Source organism: Montipora foliosa, chromosome 5, assembly GCF_036669935.1.
Source record: "Montipora foliosa isolate CH-2021 chromosome 5, ASM3666993v2, whole genome shotgun sequence".
NCBI classification, from domain to species: Eukaryota; Metazoa; Cnidaria; class Anthozoa; order Scleractinia; family Acroporidae; genus Montipora; species Montipora foliosa.
In genome coordinates, this window is record NC_090873.1 from 44424954 (window position 1) to 44444924 (window position 19971).

At 39.2% G+C, this 19971-nt stretch overlaps 2 protein-coding genes across 3 annotated transcripts in view; one reads left to right on the forward strand and one right to left on the reverse strand.

The window, feature by feature from the left end:
• LOC138004338 (DNA mismatch repair protein Msh6-like) overlaps positions 1-19858 on the forward strand; it is a 41335-nt gene extending 21477 nt beyond the window's left edge. Inside the window, exons 21-39 of the mRNA XM_068850822.1 lie at positions 777-848; positions 962-1070; positions 1271-1334; positions 2004-2102; positions 2852-3025; positions 3847-3922; positions 4041-4095; positions 5554-5654; positions 6603-6621; positions 7654-7858; positions 8351-8422; positions 10315-10387; positions 11668-11766; positions 12598-12723; positions 13684-13771; positions 14874-15118; positions 16762-16896; positions 19270-19337; positions 19721-19858. Of these exons, the coding sequence (XP_068706923.1) occupies positions 777-848; positions 962-1070; positions 1271-1334; positions 2004-2102; positions 2852-3025; positions 3847-3922; positions 4041-4095; positions 5554-5654; positions 6603-6621; positions 7654-7858; positions 8351-8422; positions 10315-10387; positions 11668-11766; positions 12598-12723; positions 13684-13771; positions 14874-15118; positions 16762-16896; positions 19270-19337; positions 19721-19787 (1947 nt within the window). The 3' untranslated portion in view covers positions 19788-19858. The remainder of the gene's footprint in view (positions 1-776; positions 849-961; positions 1071-1270; positions 1335-2003; positions 2103-2851; positions 3026-3846; positions 3923-4040; positions 4096-5553; positions 5655-6602; positions 6622-7653; positions 7859-8350; positions 8423-10314; positions 10388-11667; positions 11767-12597; positions 12724-13683; positions 13772-14873; positions 15119-16761; positions 16897-19269; positions 19338-19720) is intronic.
• Positions 19695-19971, reverse strand: part of LOC138004340 (methyltransferase N6AMT1-like) — a 16139-nt gene continuing 15862 nt past the window's right edge. For both annotated transcript variants that reach the window (XM_068850827.1, XM_068850825.1), the window contains one exon: positions 19695-19971. This exon is cut by the window's right edge and continues 1436 nt beyond it. The gene's annotated coding sequence lies outside the window, so the exon portion shown is untranslated.

Sequence of the window (19971 nt, forward strand, 5' to 3'; positions counted from 1 at the left end):
AGGTTGCTGCCTAACCGTCACCTGGGGCGCCTTATTTGCAAGCGCGGGCGACCAAATTTCTGAACGAGTAGCCCGAACGGGCGCCCTGATTCATCCTCACTTTCTTGTAAATATGATCCCAGCTGGAATTAATTAATTCTGGGCTCTTGAAAAAATGACTCTGGCTACTAACTTTTAATGTTGGAAGCCCGAAGGGCTCCCCAAAAATTTCCTTAGGCAGCAGCCTCGCTGTTGTGACCACTCATTGAATAGGCCTTTTTTTTGATATATTAAAATTCAGCTTGAAAGAGAGGTTTTAAGGACAAAGACAAAAGAAAGTGGATGATAAGTAAATATTTTTCACATTCATTCCAACATGTTTGTATTGTTTTTGTCCTCACTGCCTCGCTATCAAGCTGAATATTTGATATTTTGAAATGGCGTATTTTATGATCCCGGTAGTCCCTGGGTTAACTTCTCAACTGCCCTTGTCATTTCAGGGCTATTTGTGTTTCTTGACACTTGTTGTTGATGTTGTTTCATTGATTTGGTTTCATTGGCCCTGAAAAGCCCCGATAGGGAACAGTCAATGAAGTATGTTTGGGTGTATGTTGTATAATTCTCAGGGGGAGATAAAGTTGATGGTCTCAAATGATATTTGTAAGGATGTTAGAAGATCCCTGAGATCATCCAAAGTATTTCTGGGATCCCTTGTGGAAATCATTATGTATAGATCTTTGATTAAATTTGCTCCTGGTTTTCTGACGATGATATTGTTTGCTTTCATATCTACTCAGGAATACATCCCTCTGGATAGCTCTCCAAACATTGGGAGAAGTGCAGCTTTTGTAAAAGGAAGACAGCATATGGTATTTGTTGTATAGTGATGGGACATTTTATTCATTCACAGAGATTGCCTATTAAATTTTGTGAAAATTTTTTGATTCTTAGAATAATATTAATTTAACATTTATCCCAACAGATTCTTGATAATATAACCCTGACAAACCTGGAGATCATCCCAAATGGTCCTGATTCATCCACTGAAGGCACCTTACTGGAGAAAATAGACCACTGTTCTACAGCATTTGGTGAGTGAAGAGTTAATGTACAGCTGCGGTACAATAAAAAAGCAACCACCAAAAGATACAAAACAAAACCTGTCAAGCCCGAGTGATATAACAAAAATTGTTATTTATATTTAGACTCATTAACAGCCATCTTGTGATGTACCGTTGCACATTCGATCACTAGTGACATCAGGATGATATTTCTGTTTCTTTTACCTTAGGTAAACGTTTGTTTAAGCAGTGGCTTTGTGCACCTCTATGCAATCCATCTGCAATTAATGACAGGTTTGTGCCTTAATCAGTAAGCAATGAACACTGTGTTATATTGTCCTCAAGAATTCTTGATTTGGGTACAATGCTGTCTTTCTGGAATATTCCTACCCATGGGCCACACCATCTAAATATCCACAAAATAATTTATCTAGGCCTCTTCAACCATCAGACCCCTTGCACATACTACCAGAGAATGAATCAAAATGCCCTATTTTTATTCATTTTTGTCAATTTATTTTGGAGAGGGGACATTGATTTCACCAGTGCTTTCAACTTTGTTGTTTTGTAGTGTCATCCACTCCATAGAGAGGGTGTGGATAAGGCTGTTGCCTAACAGGAGCCCGGTAGCCTGGGGCTCCCAAAGAATAGCTCTGGGCGCCTTAATTTTTCACAGCAACACCTTTCACTTCATATGTTGGGCTCCTAAGTTCTCAGCGTTTAGCTCTGAGGGCCCCTTTAAAATTTTCTTAGGCAGCAGCCTTGCAGTGGATATAAAATGGAATGCAGCCTTGATCAGTTGTTGGATTATGCAATTGCTATTGCATGTTGGTCTATGTGTGGGGAAAAAAAACTGCGAGGCTTGCTCTGTCCTTAAGATCTGGGCTCATTTTCAGTCCCCACTTGCTTCTTAAATGATATTTTAATGATATTTCAGTTAACTTTTTTTTCGTTTTCGTACAGATTGAATGCAGTTGAGGATTTTATGGCCAACCAGGGATTGATAGCAGAATGCAAAGAACTGTTGTGCACCTTACCAGACTTGGAAAGATTATTAAAAAAGTATGCAAGAATAGAGCTAAGCAAAATGCTTAGTATTCATCTGTAGAGGTTCTCTGTTTGGCCAAAGCCAGTTTTCAACAAACAAATAGGGTTGAATCCACAAGAGATTTAAAGGGGTTATCTCATGTTATTTTAGGGTGTATAGGGGAAATTTTTTGTTAACCACGAGTTTAAAACTTGACAATGGTATTGTGGCATTTTTTTACTGATAAAATTATCGTTAAATCGCAGCTGATAGATATCTTCATTCTCGATGCCTGTGTGACTGACATTTCATTGATCTTGTGAAGAGATTTTACAGAATCACATCTGAGAGTTTTGGGGTCCCCTGCACCACTTTCAATCCAAAGAGGGAGAGGTTAAGCGGTCCCTGAGCCTTACGTGACTAACCCCTTGACTACTCACAGCTCTGCTAGTAGTATAAAAATAAAGATGATATTGATTAGTTTTGCAGTTTTTTTCTTCGTTTTCTCCATGTGGTAAGCACAATGGCACAGAACGCATGCGCATTATTGATATAATTGTTGTAAGGTGTAGACAGCCTAAACATGACTCCTGTTGATCAAGATAAGAAATTCAAAGCTTAGGGTTGGACCCTCCATTGCTAGGGTCACCTTAGCATCACATTAGCACTAACCACATCTGCTTGAAACAGGGCCCAAATTTCTTTTTGTGAAATTATTTGTTGTTTTTCTTATCTTTCACAGAAGTTATTGTAACAAAAATGAAAATATCCTTTTCTTTTCCAGAATCCATACATTGAGTTTACCAAAGGATCAAAATCACCCAGCTCACCGAGCCATTTTGTACAATGAAGACACATACAGTAAACGGAAAATAAATGATTTCCTTACTGTGTTGGAAGGCTTCAGTAAGGCAACCGAGATTGTTGCGCTATTTCGAGACCACTCCTCTTCATTCAGGTACATTAGCATTCCGAACTTTTTTATGAAGAAATGACAGACAGTCAGCTCGTACCCAATTTGATTGGCATCTACTCAATAGGCAACTTTCGCGATGGCGTCATTTGACCACAACGACCAGAATTCAGGTTGTTTGTTCTTATTTACGTTTTGTGTTCTTAGTGGGGTAAAAATAACAATACCTCTAATTAGCACGAGATAAGCAAAACCGGACTCACTGTTCCTCCATTAAAATGCCGTAAGAGTCAAATGGTTACTATCAGAAGACGTTTCTGTTAATCTCCGTACAGAAATATTTTTGTGTGGCATCCAATTCTTAAATAAGCGCTGCACTTGAGGGGCGAAAAATTAAATGAGCGCCGTGGCGCTTGTTCTAGTAAATACAGTATTTGCATCTGTAAACATTGTACCTTTTCTTCTCAGGGTAACTCTCAATCAATTCCTTTATAGAGCGGTTTTCAATTGAGTGTAAATCAAATACCAAAGTAATTACTTCGACCAATCACAGCAGATGCAAACATTACAAGGAACCAATTCCAATTTGTAGCAATTCCATGTAACTTGCTCAAAGTGCGGAAAAAATCGCGCGTGCAAGTCTCGGGTGGTTTTGATTTTTCTTCTCATGGGTTGATAAACTGGCGCGAGATTTTTAAATCAATCACTAAGCGTAGCAATTGCAATCGCGTAATTACTTTCGACAGTTCGACAGTCATTTGAAAACTGCTCCATCAAAGAACATAGTGTTATTCTGACTTGAATTCTTAACTTGACCCACGGTTTCCTGTGATTTAATGTTTATGACTCCTTGGTTTCACATTTAGGTCCAAACTACTCAGTCAAGTTGTTTCAGAGGAAGGACAGTTTCCCCGTCTCAAAGATCTTTTGTTCGCATTCAAGGTACTCAAAAGCAAAAATCACAGGCCTGTTTTGCGCCACCTTTTTCTGGTAGTAAATTTCTAAAATTTATGCTGTGTTAAGCTTGTTGAAGCATTTTCTTTGTTTTTGTTGTGCATAGCATGCGTTTGACCATAATAAGGCAAGGAATGAAGGAGTCATTTTACCAAAGCCAGGTGGGTTTGTACAGCATCTGATGTTATTAGGGAAATCAAACTTTGCATTTGCCGTCATTGGCAAACAACAGGCTGCTGCTTGTCGCAAAACGGTGAAAATTATCCAATAGACCTTTTTACCGATATGGAGGCCATTTTGATTTCTATTGTTTCGAATAGCTATTATGGGATACCCAGGGGGCAAATAGATTTTAATTTGCCCCCTGAGCATCCCATAATGTCTTTCGAAACGTGTAGAACACGCAGTCATTGTCCTAAAATAGAAGGCTTCCACCTATTCATCTCACATTACAGTCCTACGACTTGTAATTGAAAGAACCTAATTACTGTTTGTGTTGCAAAGGGCTTTGTTTTGTTTTGTTTTGTTGTTTTTTGTTTTTGTTGTTGTTGTTGTTTTTTTTTTTGTTTTGTTCCTTTTTTGTATTTTTTTTTTGTATTGTATGGTGTAAATTAATACCCTTTGGTTTGTTAAGTAGGTAGGGATCGTAAGTATCGTAAGTATTGTAAGTATTGTAGGTAGGGATCATTAGTATTGTACTTATAGTAAGTATTGTTAATAAATAAATAAATTAAAAAAAAAACAATAGAAATCAAAATGGCTGCCGTATCGGTAAAAAGGTCTATTTTAATACAGTTCTCTCTTTGCAGTACACATTAAAAATAATAGCCATTTATTGGGTACATTTATAATACTATTCGTCTTGGCCCTTAAAGGGGCTATGTCACGCAAAATGATGTCAGTTCTTGACACCCAAAATGTCCAAAAGATAGAATGAAACATTGAAATAACCACTTTAGAAAGTCATTAAGCCAGTTGAATGCGTTCGTAATCTGGATGTATTGTTTGATCACCATATGTCGATGAGTGACCAAATTAACAGGGTCTGCAGCAAGGCATTATTTAGCCTGTATAATATCAGGCAGATCAGGAAATATCTATCTGTGGATGCAACGAAGTCTCTGGTCCATGCCTTGTCGTTGTCGTAACCGTTGTCTATGCTTAAACTCTCTGTTAACTAAAGATTTCCCCTAAATACCCGAAAATAACGTGACATAGCCCCTTTAACTCAAATGATGGTTTTTAATGAGAGGCCAATAAGACCAAGGTACCGTACCCAGAAAAAGAAAAATCGTCTTGGGTAGATAAGAAAACCAACAGACTCAGTGGTAGTGTGAGAACTCTATGCACTACACCAACCCTCTTCTTTGATCATGATCACCTCACTGCCTTCAACGGCATAATTCTCCCAGAATTGTACGACGCACAGTCTATCAACATTTGGTACCCATATGAAATATGAGAGAATATGAACCTGATATAAAGCATTTTGCAGCTTATATATATGAATTTCTCCGAGACAGAGGAGACATGCTTATTTGAGCATACCGTTAAATTGCTGTATATGAGCCCACACTCGGAATTTCGCGACCAACATTTCTTGACATTTTTTTTTGCAGGTGTCGATCCTGACTATGATGGCGCCCTGGCAGACATTAATGCTGCTACCCTATGGTTTGACCAGTATCTCAAGAAGCAGTGTGCAGTACTGGGATGCAGGGTCAGTGTCAATCTTAAAATATCAATTCTCCGTAGTCATTTGGCGCTGCCATATTGGTAGGACCCACATTTAGCAATTTGGTAGGACGGTAACTACCCGAATTTTCATTCTGCAACAAGAATTGTTTTAACAGTGGACATTCAAGCCTGCAAAATACACACTGTTACTCCTATATCACCAACACCTCCCTCCACCACCAACACTTCGCTCCACCACCCCCTCAACTTCCTACCTACCCCCCTTCGTCAATATTAGGAACCCTGAGATCTATGACGGAAACATCACAGAAAATTTTAAGTTTGCGCTTCTTTTTTATCTTTTTCGTAACTGTTCCAGTGTAATTAACATCTACAAACCAGCCCAACTGTTAACCAACTTTATCCCGGTTCCTCATTGACATGTCTAATCACCCAGCAACGGACAGAGTAAACTTTCTAATGGGCCCTCGTAGGAGACAAAATGTTTATTTCAAGAAACATTCAAAATAAGAAAGAAAGTACAAACTTTACCATCGCGAGCTTGCGTTTGCCATAAAGACCTGCAAAGAATGGGAAAAAATGAACAAAAGTTGATATGGACTTGCCAAACCATTGTTTTACTGATTAAATGCCATTTTCTGTCGGCGTCCTCATTGATGGTCTTGGACTTCTGTGGCCGTTGTCAGCCCTTTTTTTGACTCACTGACTTACAGCATTTATTGAGGGGGAGGGATTGAGTAGGGGTCGCTAAAGAGCAAGCAAAAGCCAAAATATAATGAGAAACTTAGCAAGAGTTAGTGTAGTTGTACTTTTATGGCTTGCGTAGCGTTTGCGAATCCTTTGTAACTTTTCGTGGTAGAGGATGTGAAATAGTAATGGGGACATCGTAGGCCAAGCAAAAACGTGCATTTTTTTATGGGTATGTCATTGAATACACTTATTTGTTTTATATTTCTTTGTGTTTGTTCAGGTCACTTACTGGGGTTCAGGTAAGTAAAAACTTCGAACAGGAGTGAACTCAAATTGAATATTAAAAGAGTTAGTGACTGTTGTGAGTGTTTTGTTTTCCAATACACGCACTTGCTTATTGTACAATGAACTGGAAATTTTCAATTGTGCACACAGCTTCGCTTCGTGCAGTATTGAAAATTTCGAGTTCATTGTACAGTAAGCAAGTGCGTGTATTTGTAAACAAAACACGAACTAACAGTCTTAAACTCTTTTAATATTCAATTTGAGTTCACTGCTGGCGATGGACTTATAATGGCTTCCCGCCCGACCTGTTTGAATGAGAAAACAATGAACTAAAGAAAAACAAATGAAAACAAGAACATTCAATAGCCAAGAATCTTTAACTTACTACCAATAATAAACATTTTTGACAAAGCTACACACACTTCGACATCAAAAGAGAAAAAAGAGAGCGAGACTTGCCAAGAAAGCAAAAAACTCAGTTTTGCTCAACTCACCATTGAAAATAGACACACTCCAAGTGGTTTGCCTTTTTGTGTTTTCCGGGATGGCAGCGTCAATTATTTCAGTAATTTTTCCTCCCTAACCTCGGAAAATCTTGAACTTGAAGCCATATACGTTTGAAGTTGAAGAACACTGCACAGTTTTTATGCGTTATTGTAATAACGCACTCTGTCACTTTGATGTCGCTAGGTAACGGGATCTCATGTGATCAATTTTAACCAATGACGCGTGCGGATTTTAGACAGTGAACGAAGATTGAATATTAAAAAGAATTAAAAACTGAAGGTGGTTTTGATGGTGACGTCAGCTATGCGTCTGTACTTTAATTGACCATAGATGAGAACCAATCAACTGCGTGCATTATTAAGCCTATTATGCAAAAGTTTATAGAAAAATGCCAGCATGAAACAAATCCCTATCTTGATGAGACATAATCTGAAAATTGATGTCAGTAAAGATTCCCACTTAGAATGAGTAAGAGCAGTAACTTTGAAGGTTGTTTTGCGTTTCATGAATGCTGTCTGCGTTTCTTTCCTTCGTTCCAGCCAAAAATCGTTATCAGCTTGAAGTTCCAGATTCAATTCGTAAAATTCCAGACGAATACACATTGCAGTCGCAGAAAAAAGGATTCAAACGGTACTGGACAGCGAAGATCGAAGACAAGCTGGCAGAGTTAGTGAACGCGGAGGAAAGGCGAGAAGAAGCCCTGAAAGACACCATGAGACATGTGTTCCACAAGTTTGATCAAGAGTAAGTTGACCTTCCCCAGGAAAGGAAAGTAACTTTATTTAAGTGTCTAGTCTTTCTGACGCTGGAGCAGTAATTGGGCGTAGCCATAGTTTGCGCGTAACAGCGTAGCCACGTAGCCGCAATTTTTAAAATTGTTTTGGAGTGGCCGGGTATTCTACAGTTAAGCCCTCAACTATAAAAATGGCTTTTGAGATCCTTGACTTTCATGTCCGTTGTGGTATGCATATTTGTGCCCCTAAACTAACAAACGGCCGCCATGGTTTTGCCCGGAAACTAATCCTCTGAATTGAGCGCTGTTCTTCGGCAAACCAGCATATATGCAGTCTCTAACATGTATTTTGTTTTACTGTTATGTTGTTATTTCCAGCATCTCACTGACACGAATTTACTTTTTGCGCCTAAAATTTCAATATGGTTTTGTTTAAATGTGTCTGCGGTGATTTTTATTTTGTCATTGAGCTGGCGTTTCTTTCTGTGGCGCTGTTCTAACAGATACAAGACTTGGGACCAAGCAGTCCAGTGCTTAGCTGTGTTGGATTCCCTGATAAGCCTCGCTTCATACAGGTCAGTCCAAACTTTCACTTAACTACAATTTTTCATCAATGGGGAACACATGTACTGCACCTATGCTGGTCAATATTTGTGGCGAGGTTAAACGCGTTGCGAAATGCGTGCACAATGTTGGCAAGCGTTCATTGAAGGAAAGATATAGGCCTAATGTCGTTCAACAGTAACGCTAATTTCCATCATCGCCGCGAAGTGATTTTTTCAGTGAGGGTTTCGTTGCTTCCTTTGAGATCACATCTGCGGTAGAGCTCATCAAACAGTTAAGCAATAGAGGACTTTTTTCGTGTTGACATAGCCTCATCTAAACATTAGGGGGAGTTGGGAGAATTTGAGACAGTTGTGCGTCCCGGGTTTGCAAAACTGTCGAGACTATGTAAACACGGGAAAAAGTCCTCTATTGCCTTTTTAAAATATTTCTCAAAAATAATTCGACAAATGAAGGAAAATGCAAGTTTTTTTTACTTCTTGATTGAAACAATTTTTTTGATACACGCTCATATTTCCTTACAGCCAATCAAGCGTCTAACAACACATAATCAATCAAAATTCGTGTGATGTCACAGCCGTGTTTACATACTCTCATCTTGCTAAACACAGTTATTGACCAATTAGAGTGCGTGTACTATCCCAATTATTTTATAATTTCCAATCCTTCACCAACGACCTAAGGTGTGGAATTCCCAAAGTTAAGATTTTGCGAAAAAGGTTCATATCGAGAGAACTGAAGGGGCTATGTCGCATTATTTTGGGTGTTCAGGGGAAATCTTTAGTTAATCACGAGTTTAAACTCAGTGGAATTCCTTTACTGATAAAATTATCATTACATCACAAGCAAGGTGATTCTGAGCAAATGGCGATTTGACATGAACTTTAAAAACGTTGGGCCGACTTTTTTTCAAGATTACCCAATGCAGTTCGTTTCAATCTTATCCATTTGTGTCCATCCATGCTTCTTTTCTTTTTGCTGTATTTCTTTTCTTTTTTTTCTGTATTTCTTTAAAGTGCCCCTGTGACCAAAAAAATCAATTCATATTTTTCTTTGGATTTCAAAACTATGTTAACAAAACACTAAGTGACCTACGTTTTAAGCCTTGATTTCAAAAAGACACCTCTTTATTTTAACTGTAATTTTCCTATTTAATGGTCCGCCATTACTAACATTATGTTCTTGAGAGAGCTGGATCGAGGAGAAAATGGCGTCAAAGGCTCACCAGTTTAAGAATGCAATACGTGTGTACGCCGCAGAATTAATATGCAGCACGGGGGTTTTGGGCTTTCAGACGTTTAAACTCACGCTTTGCATATATAATAAGCTGCGTTCACACGCTGAAATTTTAAGCTAGTGAGCCTCTGACGTCACTTTTCCCTGGATCCAACCGTCTGAGGTCCAATCGGTCAGTTTTGAACGTGAGTAATGGCGGACCGTGAAATCCAAAACTTACACTCAAAGTAAACGGCCTTTGGATAAAAATCAAAGCTCAAAATTTTGCCAGTCAGGTGTTAAGCAAACACACTTTCAAAATCTGAAGGAAAAAAGGAAGTGGTTTTTTTGATCACAGGGGCACTTTAACAGTTCAACAGTGGTTATTGCAATGTTTCATTCTACTTATTGGGCATTTTGGGTGTCATGAAATTACTAATCATTTTGTGTGGCATAGCCCCTTTAAACTCACTCGTGCTCTTATTTACTGTCTTTTTCCTTGTAGTTGTTCACATTAGGAATCCGAATGCCTATAAACTGTTTTTTTTCCTTTGAACTTTCCTCGCCCCTCTGATATTCTTTTTATTCCTGTTACGGTCATGTATTTATGTAATAGATTTGTGGTAAATGAATTTTTAAAAAATGAAAATATCGTCAACTCGGTATCAACGGTTCAATTACTTTTCAGCTCACAATGTGACGGACCAATGTGTAGACCAGAGATCGTTCTTCCAGAACTAACTGAGGCAGGCGATTACCAGGTATTACACCTTACTAAACAAGTTTAAGGGCCCTTACTGTTAGTAAGTAGTAGTATTATTATTCAACACCTTGTGACAAATGTCCAAATATGGTCGTAGCACGCTCCATATTCGTCGTGCGTACTCAACGTAATTTTGTGTGTCGATGAGAAAAATGGTAGTTCTTCCAGCATTTTTCCCAATAAACGCAAAAAATTGTGCTTTGTCAACAAGGTGTTGAATAATAAGACAATTATCCTGTTCAATCTTGCGGAATATCGTCTGATTTTGGGTCACCTCGCAGTTCTTACAAGGTCTCACCTGATTGGAGACCACCCTTGAGGTTTAACAAAAGAACAAATAACAGAAACAATGGACCCTAGGCCTAAAACAAAAGGGCCATTGTTTCTGTTACCCTAGGCCTAAAACAAAAGGGCCATTGTTTCTGTTATTTGTTCTTTTGTTAAACCTCAAGGGTGGTCTCCAATCAGGTGAGACCTTGTAGGAGCTGCGAGGCTACCGCTATCAGGCGATATTCCGCGCGATTTCGCAGGATGATAGTTAAATAGTTGACATTACAGCTGCCCCCGCTGTTAAGTATAGTTGTCCGCAAAATTCGATACAAATTCCCCGCCAGAAGCATTGAACAAGGCTTGGGATTTTAGGACATTTGTGGCCAAATATGGACCAAAAATAAGATCGATGCTGCGCGCGCGGGAGAATGTACGAGCTACGTTACATTCAAATAGGGAAACTTAAAAACTAAAAAAAACCCGTCTCTGAACCAGAATTAAACGCTTCAAGGTCATGAACTTTTGTGGCTTCATACCCACGTACTCTACGGCTTTATTACGATCATACAAAATGGCCAGCACTCGGTTGGCTTAATTATTCCAAGAGCGCTGCTCCTGCATTGCAGAGGTCATGGGTTAACCCTATTCAACCCTGATTTTTTTTTTCAGATTTATTTTGTTTCTTCTGAAGGAACGTTCATAGCTACGATGATGAAAAATCTCAACAAACAACATTAAATAATTAAATTTTAACAAGGCTTAGGTTTGCCATATATAGGTTCTCCTAGTCAAGGTCATGTTAGGGAGCAATTCTTATTTCTTGTCTATCGCATTTTCGAAAACTGTAAATCGAGGAAAAAGTCTGATTTGGTAAATGATATACTATCTCGCAAACGGTGACAGCCTTGTGAAGTGCATAGCTGTCATCGTCACGAAAGAAGGCCTTGAAAGTCCCTGACAAAGCAGAATGCAGTTGATCACATAACATCTTGCTTTTTCAATCTACAGCCTTTCTTAGAAATCCGTGACGGGCGTCATCCATGCATTTCTCGAACCTTCAGTGGTGGAGAATTCATTCCAAATGACACTGTTATCGGGATAAAAGATGTAAGTACTTTTCCCTTTCCTTCGGTTACTCAAAGATTGCAGCCCTGTCAACAAAAAAAGGGAAGTTTTAGGAGCGGCGTACCCGCAGGTGCGAGGCTCTAGGGGGCTCCGGGGGGCATGCTTCCCCGGGAAAATCTTTTAAGGTGCCATTTCCTGCATTTTGAGATCACAATCAATGAAAAATAGTGGAGTTTTTTAAGAGGCAGTGAAAGCTAAGGCTATTAGTCCCTATCAGTTTTTTTGATAACAATATTTCCTTGCATGGGGAATGTAGCATAAAAATGGACAGGAGTTTGGTTAAGCTTTGGGCTTCATTTATTGGTAATTTCCAGCTCAAATTTAACACACGAAAAGGGCAGAGAATCGTGCTAAAAAGACTGGTTAATCAAAGAAAACGTTCTCTTTCTTTGGCTAGGATGAATTTCAAAGACCCGGAGTATATAAAGCGACAACAGGAGGCCAGAAATATTCCCCGAAAAGGGGAGGATTCCGGCCAAAATGGGAGGGTTGGAATCTTTGGTTACTTGTAATCTACTCATGCAATTGGCCAGCAGCAATGCTGTAAATCACTGTTGCGCTCGCCTTCAGAACCGTCGATTTAATGCCCGCTCTTTTCCTGGTAATCCCTGGTTCAACTGGTTATGTCACCGGCCAGTTAGGATTCTTAAAAGTTGGTCTGTCCTTTTGTTTCTTTTAAGTAATATTTTTCAATGGCCATGAAAAGCCCTCAAGGGGAGTGGTCAATTAAGCAATATTGTGAACTTATGAAACTCGATCAAAAATCGCTCAGTGCGGGAATTTGTTTTTCTAAGTTGGAAATTTTTGCCTCAGGTGGCGGACTGCGAGGAAACAGCAGTTAACAGTCAAAGCACATGCGTGTTAGTTACTGGTCCTAACATGGGTGGTAAATCAACTCTGATGAGACAAGCTGGTCTTATTGTAATCATGGCCCAAATGGTAAGCAGTGTAAATCCTTCGAGACTACGGAGCTCTTTTCATCCTCTGTTGTGTTTAGGCTCCATTGTTTTTGTTGCATACATGGTGTATTTGGTCTTTTTGCCCAACTTTAAAGTAATCTCACGAGAAGTTGTAGTGAACCCTGATTCAGTTTGTCACGTGATAATAGAGGCACCGGCGTGTCCTGATTGGTCAGATAACGTCACCATTCTAAAGCAAGCACCTAGCAACATGATAATACTGAAGCCATATTTTTCAGATATTCTTGTACAAGAAAACAAATAAATTGAAAGGAAATGCAACAGTTTTGATATACACATGGAACGAGGTTTTTCGTAGAAAAATAAGGTCATAATTCCATGTTAAATTCTTTAAAAACTATTGTTGTACACTGTATACCAACATCAAATTTCTTTTGATAGCAAATTTGTCATCCACCGAGCAAACGAAGCCATTACTTCAACCGTCAATAAATCTCTGTTTCTTCTTACCTTATCATAAAATTTCCTATTCTCCTAGCTTCATTCTGCTTGACAACCTGTATTAAGTGCTGATTTCGTGAAGTGATTATCATACAATGATCCTACGCAAGAGAAAATGCCGTTTCTCTTGTCCACTGCTGAGGCAGAATTGTTTAACAAATGTTTCCCGATAGGTGGAAAAATCTGTGTAAACAGGGAAAAATGTTTGGCAGTGGGCAATTAACATAACTTTGCCCTCGGGAATAAAAGATGGGAGAAAAATTTTTAAAGGTGCAACAATGACGGTTGGTTAACATGATAACAATCGGTGATAGGGCTTACATGGGAGAATGTGGAATGGAAAAGTCTACCGTCAAATGGTTTTCATAAATTGGGCAAGCGGATTTGAAGTGTTTAATGATAGTCAAGGCATATTGATCAGGTTAAGGGGAACTTAAAGGAAAAATGGATTTAAAGGATGTAAATGTTTAAATTTCAGGGTTGTTTCGTGCCAGCCGAGAAATGTAGGCTGACTCCTGTGGATCGAGTGTTTACAAGACTTGGTGCCCAAGACAGAATTCTATCAGGTACAAAGAACGTCTTGTTAAATGGCTTATCTGTGAGCCATAGACACGAATGGTTTGGCGAGTGACTCGAGTTCAGGAATTGATTACAACCTGAAAAACATTGGAGTAGTATTGAAAGAGATGTTCTATGGTCGTGTTTTCACGACAGTCGTTGTCTCGCTCAACATTCCTGAAAGTGGTTTGTTTGCAGACTTCTTTAAGCGACTTAAAAATGATACGTGTTTTCACGGGTAAGATTAAATGAGGAGAGAGCAGCCAATGCAATAGTAAAAATAGTGCGCCAGTTGTATTTCCGATTTGAAATTGCCAACTCGCTTAAGCTACCTGGTTCGGTGGCTTAAATTTAATGAGAATTCTATTGAAATTTGCCGAGTGGCTTAACTTTGAGCGGAATTTTTGGTTGTCAGTCGCTAAGCGACCTGAAAAACCGCTCGTGAAAACACGGCCTATGTTAACCCCGGTGGCATATAACGTGGCTTTCAGTACAATCCTAGCACTATCGCGGCATAATGGCAACATGCATCTTGGCTAATGGCCTGGCTCCCACGAGGCTCGTATAGCTCCCGAACTAGTAATCGGAAGGTTTCGGTAGGTCCGACTCCTGCCGAGGAGCACTCGGATTTTCCCGTGTATTCCCAAGTCGACGAAGAAGTGTTTTCGAAAAACATTTGACTATAAAACATTGCTATAATATATTTCTTAAAAAGATAAATCATTAAAAAGCTAAAAAACCTAAAAAAGGCTAGTTGGCGACGTTTCATGATCAAGTCAAAGATGATTAAGTTTTCTGGGTATAAATAGTAAAAGCAACAATAGGAAATCAAAGCATTAAAAATAACTTACAAGCAAAACCAAGCGTTTGACACGTATGGAATCCGCTTGTACGTTCGAATTATTATCTTTGAGTTGATAATGACGTTGAGATAACGTCGAAATGTCGTCAACTAGCGTTGTTTAGTTTTTTAGCGGTTTGTGTTTTTAAGAACTATATTATCGCAATTTTTTTATAGTCAATTATTCCCGAGTGAACATCGTTAAATAAATTTCTTCATTTAATTCACATATGACATATCTTTCAGCAGAAAACGTATTTTGTTTTTAGGTGAGAGTACATTCTTTGTGGAGCTCAATGAAACATCCACAATTCTCAAACACGCTACCCAGCATTCCCTGGTCATAGTAGACGAACTTGGACGGGGAACTGCCACGTATGATGGGACAGCTATCGCCTGCGCAGTGGTCAGCGAACTTTCTAGGCAGATCAGATGCAGAACTCTCTTCTCCACACATTACCATTCACTTGTGGAAGAGTTTTCCGCAGATCAGAACGTTCGTCTTGGCCATATGGTAAGCTTCAGTAAAATAGATGGAGTCATATTTGCAAAAAGAAGAATATCTAAGAAATAACAATTCCTGTTTCTGCAGTAGAACGAAACAGTTGTTCCCTAAACTTAGTTCAATGGTCCAAGCTCCCGTGAGTTTCCCATAGCTTTCAAGGTAGAGTCCAACCTTGTGAAGGAAAGATCTCGGAACTGACTCCTGTTCCGCTGCACTCGGGTTTTTGTAACAATCGCCCAGAGTTGGTGGCTCAGTTGGTTGAGCACTACAGGGGTGCCATGCGGGAGTTCGACTCTGGCCGGACCAACACTCATTGTCATAAAATAACTGAGGAGAAAGTGACTGACTGTTTAAGTGCTGCCTTTGGAATTGCACCCGCAAATGGTTAAACTCTCTAGTCTTCTTTTGGAGAAGGACGATAAACTGTTGCCCCCCCCCCCCCTCCCCATTTCCAATGTCCATAACCCTGTGGGAGTGGGACGTAAAAGAGCCCACACACTATTCGCGAAGGGAATGCAGCTCCCGGTGCCTTGTGGTTTGTCGTCTGTGCTGTATCATGAATAGGCAACTTTCACGGTAGCGTCATTTGACTTCAACTACCAGAATTCAGTTTTTCTTTTCTTGTTTGAATTTTGTATTCCCAGTGGGGTAAAAATAACATTAGATCTAATGAGACAAGCAAAACCTTAGAGGATTCTGGGACTTGTAGTCAAATGGCGTCATCATGCAAGTGTCCTATAAATGCTCGGAGATATTAGCTACACCAAGCTACTGTAAAATCCGAGGGTAAATAAATGATGATCATCTAAAGTACATCTAACATCGATTTAAAACCAACGCCATTGATAAGGTAGTTTACTTAGTTTATCCAGGAGCCCATCTGGAGCTTGCAACTTCCATACAGCGTCTGTGAAACGGCGTTTTCACAAGTAGGTTTATTTTTAGACTAGCCCTTCCCGCGAATTAGGTCAAAAAACAAAGGCAGTTCCGGTTCGGTGACCCTATGACGTCAGCTTAATTTCTTGTAATTGGTCATCGGGCTCCTGTGGGAGTCTAATTAGCGGGTAATTCAATCTAAAAATAACCTTACTTGTGAAAACGCCGTTGCACGAACACAGTAGAGTTGTAGGCTCCAGATGGGCTCCTGGTTTATCGCATCAGTAGCAGCCAATCAAATGAGCCCCTCGCGAAGCAAAACAAAACACATGCAACCATCGCTTATCACAGGAAAATGCATAAGACCAGGTGCTGTAGAATTAGAGCATAGCGTAACTAAAAGGTAAAATGACGGAGGCATCTGCGCGCAAGCACGACAGCGCCTGCGCAAAAACGCAGGAAGTCCGTTTGTGAAGAATGCACAACGTTAAGTTGTAATATTTGACATAAGGGACACTTTCTCGAAAGTCCCAAAAATGTCGGGCTTCCTCGGCCGTTATAATTCCCCCTGAATCTTAGGAGCGTAGAGGTTTTAAGTCCTCAAACTCCAATCATTTTGTTTACCAAAATATCAGAACAAGCGGGTGGAAATTTCGTAAATGGCTTTTTGGATGAAAGTTTTCGGGACTTTTGAGAAACGGACCACATATCAAAAAAGTGACTTTTTTTGTTGGTTTGAAGATTCAATTTTCGTTGTAATCTTTAATTTATTCCAGGCCTGTATGGTTGAAAATGAAGACGACACTGACCCAAGCCAGGAGACAATAACGTTTTTATACAAATTTGTCAAAGGCGCTTGTCCCAAAAGTTACGGCTTCAATGCAGCGAGGTTGGCTGGCATTCCGGATGAGGTGGGTTTGGGTCCCAAAATAGGGAATTGGAGTCAGGGTACGACTTATAGTGGGTGTTTTGAGCATTGCCATTGGGTTTGGAGTTCAAGTTTTTTTAGATGCGCACACCCAGAACTTAAAACCCATTCTGCTACTTCCAGGTGATCTGGTGACGTAATTCGGAGGACTGTTGAGAAAAATTTTAACGCCGTATCCCACAAACGCGCGCGGCCTTATTTTCGAATTCAACATGGCAGAGGCGAGATTAGTGCTAGTCGGGTGTACTTAAATGTTCATTCAGTAACTGGAAATGTGGTAGACACGGAATGATCTGTTGAGTTTTGGCGATGGAAATACTGCAGGGAGTTTGGAAACAACACCTAAGGCCGCGCGTGGTTGTGGGATACGGCGTTAAAATTTTTCTTCCCAGTCCTCCAAATTACGTCACCAGATCACCTGGTTAAGGTGGCTAAACACAGTTTTTGATACCTATTTTTCATTTACCTTTTTCTTTAAAACACTTTGGTCGCCAAAAATGGTAGCAAGCAAGTTAACAACACGAACTTTGGTTTTTAGTTTTTAGTTAAGCTGACGTATATGCCGTTTCCATGGCAACATGAATAAATATAAACAGGCTTTTAAAATCGGTTTTGTTCACTTGCAGAAAATCTGGTCGTTACATTTTCTTTTTATAATTTACATGCAACAAGCTTGTATCGATGCTAACAAGTTAAGACCATTTTAATATTCATTTGACAGAGAGATCTTTAATTATTCCTTGTTGAAGATTCACTGGAATATCTAGAAGTTCCTCTGTTAAAGTTCAAATTGTTTTCAATACTCCAGTTACTTATTTCCTAAAGTATTTTCGTGCCAAATTTCGTTAAATTCTAACGAGTGGTTCGCGAGATATTCTGCATTTAATCGCTATTTTTAAACTTTACTACGCATGCGCTGCATTTAACTGGGTTCTTCGATAACAAAGAAAAATCTGCGAATTGCAGAGTTCTTTGCATCGCTACCTTTTCTTACATTTCTCATAAAATACTAAAACCATCAAACCACTTTGTTCAATTATGAGAGAAAATAGTACAGTTAGCTGAAGCATTGAGCAAATAAAATGACTGCTGTATTGAAGCCATAGACCATTTCAGAAACGTGAGAGGACTGGGACGAGTTTGGTTGTTTTCCGTTTGTTTAAAAAACTAAGACATTCAAATGAAAGATCAACCAAGTTTGAGAGTCTTTACCAAGAATAGATGTATTTAGAGGAGGAAAATGGTGAAATAATATATCTTCAAATATCACCTAAAATAGAGAGTTTGTATGGAATGGGTAGACAGGCCACAAAATTATTAGGGTTTGTATGGGATTTTGCAACTTTTGCAAGTGTCCCATTTGGCCAATTTTCCGTAGAAATCTCTCAAACTTGGCTGGATAGCTTTTCATTTGGTAACATTTCAGTTGAAGGGTTTAGATTTTCAATCCAAGCAAGTATGAGAAACTCGTCCCAGTCCTCTCACGTTTCTGAAATGGCCTATGTAAGTTTTTTTTTGCAATCCTTGCGCGCGCGCTGCATTGCGTTAGCAAGGTGTTCGGCCACCTTAATCTTGGCTAATGGCCAAGTTCCATTTAAGCACAGACAAGGACACTAACTCAGACTTGACTTTTAGGCTCTCAATTTATAAAACTAGTATTGCCCAAGGATATGTAATTGCTGCAGATATTAAAGTTAATATGTGCGTTGTAGAACTACGAGTTCAAGATGGAGTGGTAGAAATAAAGCGATTTGAGGCGAGGAATGATTTCAATGCGCCACTTTTAGATGTCTTCTGTCTGCACTATCCAAAATATAAACTGTCCAAAATGCATTGAAATTGATTATCACCAAAATCCCGTTCTGGGTCATGTCAAAAAAAAAAACAAGTACTTGAAAGAATGTATCAGGTTAAATCAGTGGAAATGTTTCAAAGGTAATAGTTCGTCACCCCTATTCAAAGCGAGGCTGTCCCAATGCATTGTGGTTGAAAACGCGTTGCATTATGGTAAAAAAACCGGCAAAGCTAAAAAAAACTAAGATTTGATTATGTTGCTCCTCCCTCTTTTCGTAGAAATCAGGAAGAGTAATAACAGACAGTTGATACGTAGCAGTTATCAGTCATACAGTGAACAGTATTTCACCATGATATACCTAATAATAAAGCATGATTCATTTACTCTGTCTCAGCGGTGACGGTTGAAACGTTAAGTTTATTGTTTGTAAATTGTGACTCGCCTTTCTCCCTTCTGAGTCCATTTCAGCTTCTCTAAAAGCTACCACTTGAAAACCTCTTCAAGCGGTTGAAGTCCATGCGCAATGATTGAATGAAAGGGCATTTGATTGTTTTTCTAAAGGTTATTGCACTTGCTGCGAAAAAAGCCAGACAATTCGAAGAATCAACGGAAAGGGCAAAGTTCTTCAGGTAAATAACGTTATCTATACAGAAGCTAACAAATAGCCGGAAATAAGTAATGGTAGTAGGACTGAGTCGACAACCTCCCAGCGGAAGTCCGATTTGTTTATCACTGACAAAGGAGGCATAAATTGTTTATTGTCGCTCTAAAAGAAAGAAAGAAATCCCCAATTTAGGAGTCTGTTCACTGTTTCTATGGTGATTGGAGCTAAGGTTGTGATTGGTTGATTTAAACTACAACTTTGAATGTGATTGGCTTATTGGACTGTCCGATAACAACTTGGCAAGTGAATTAGTGGAAAATGGAGTCTTAAACCAATCACAATCGAAGAAATTGTAATTTTTATGATTAGTGAAAGAAAACACTCACGGTTTCTTTTATTTTATTTCAGGCAACTGCTCGCAAAAAACAAGTACAGTCATCAAGATATTTTAAATTTACGAGAAAGATTTCATTAAGAAGAAGAGATATTATTTCGCTGTTGAAATTCTGCCAGATAATTTTGGCGCAAAAGAACTTAAGAACACCATTTCATTTGCCATTAATAATTCCAAAAGTTCGGCAAGCTTTTGTTTCTAATGTTCAAGAAATCAGCCCTTATTGCCAACTCGGCGTTCCTGCTAGCAAAGGTCTCTTTTCTTT